Source organism: Austrofundulus limnaeus, unplaced genomic scaffold, assembly GCF_001266775.1.
Source record: "Austrofundulus limnaeus strain Quisiro unplaced genomic scaffold, Austrofundulus_limnaeus-1.0 Scaffold129, whole genome shotgun sequence".
In the NCBI taxonomy this organism is placed as follows: Eukaryota; Metazoa; Chordata; class Actinopteri; order Cyprinodontiformes; family Rivulidae; genus Austrofundulus; species Austrofundulus limnaeus.
The window spans coordinates 319,589-320,877 of record NW_013952531.1 but is presented as its reverse complement, the minus strand read 5'-3'; the positions used below and the strand labels follow the sequence as shown (position 1 = coordinate 320,877).

Genomic DNA, 1,289 nt, shown 5'->3' with positions numbered 1-1,289 from the left:
TAGATAGATAGATAGATAGATAGATAGATAGATAGATAGATAGATAGATAGATAGATAGATAGATAGATAGATAGATAGATAGATAGATAGATGATAATGTTTACCTCTAAAAGAAGGCTCCTCCTCCTCTGCAGTGAAGTCTTCATCTGATGAAACAGAAACTGAATGAATGTTGAGTTAAAGAGGCTGAATTATTGTTTTTACTCAGTGATTTATACTCATGTTACTTAGTATTTCCTGGTCTTGTCGGTGTGTTTGCTGTCAAACATTATTTATCAGTTAAAACAACAGAAGGCCTGAGCTGAAGCTCTGATTGTTACCTTTGAAAAGCTGGTTCTCATATCCACCATAGTTGTCTGCAGAACAAACAGAAAACAGCAGATGAAAACACAATTCTTCTTTGTTTCCAACAAGTTTCATTACCTCTGACACAAAGAGCCAGCTGCCTCGCCCCTCTTCTCCACACAAACATGCAGCAAAAAGCAGCTTTTTCTCAGCTCAAAGTTTCCTCTGAGCTGTTGTTGTTGGAGAAAAACATGAGCAGCTGCTGGGAGTGATTCTTGTTGGGGTTTGGGGTTTGTTGAGTTTGAGGAGGTTGTCACCACACGCTGTAAAAAGGAACGACTCAACCAGAAGGTCTAATAAAGCTCCTACAACAGGTCTGACTTCATGTGTTCATAGCTGCCATTCTTTATAGAGCACGTCATTAACTGGACACATGGAGGTCCAGGCCTCAAGCTGTGACGGTGTCATGCAGTTTGATGTTCAGGAAACGGCCTGTTAAACCACAGGCGACATTTCTTTAAGGAAGAGAAAGAAACTCCCTGGTGAACAGTGAAAAGTATGGACAAGAACAGAATCAAAGATTTTAGGCAAATTAGGAAATTAGGCAAGTGACGAACTGAAAATATTATTTTCTCACATTTGTTTTTCAGCTTTAAACATCTTCATCATTTTGGTTGATCTTCCCTGCCCACAGCCTTCAGCATCTACAATAACTCTTTAATTAAAGGAGTCACTACAATGTCTACTTTCACTGGGATCAATAAGTTGTTTTTGAATAGTATAGTATAGTATAGTATAGTATTGTATAGTATAGTATAGTATTGTATAGTATAGTATTGTATAGTATAGTATATTATAGTATTGTATATTATAGTATTTTATAGTATTTTATAGTATAGTATATTATGGTATAGTATATTATAGTATAGTATTGTATAGTATAGTATAGTATTGTATAGTATTGTATAGTATAGTATAGCATAGTATATTATAGTAGAGTATA

At 35.2% G+C, this 1,289-nt stretch overlaps 1 protein-coding gene across 3 annotated transcripts in view; it reads right to left on the bottom strand.

Annotated features, from left to right (window-relative positions):
• scara3 (scavenger receptor class A, member 3) overlaps positions 1–1,289 on the bottom strand; it is a 25,892-nt gene that overhangs the window by 8,245 nt on the left and 16,358 nt on the right. Inside the window, exons 1-3 of one of the 3 annotated variants that reach the window (XM_014015418.1) lie at positions 425–1,089; positions 322–357; positions 106–147 (exon numbers count right to left, since the gene is read on the bottom strand). In XM_014015418.1, the coding sequence (XP_013870872.1) occupies positions 106–147; positions 322–357; positions 425–473 (127 nt within the window). In that variant the 5' untranslated portion in view covers positions 474–1,089. Of the gene's footprint in view, positions 1–105; positions 148–321; positions 1,090–1,289 lie in introns of those variants that run through there. The other 2 variants (XM_014015419.1, XM_014015417.1) reach the window with 2 other exon arrangements.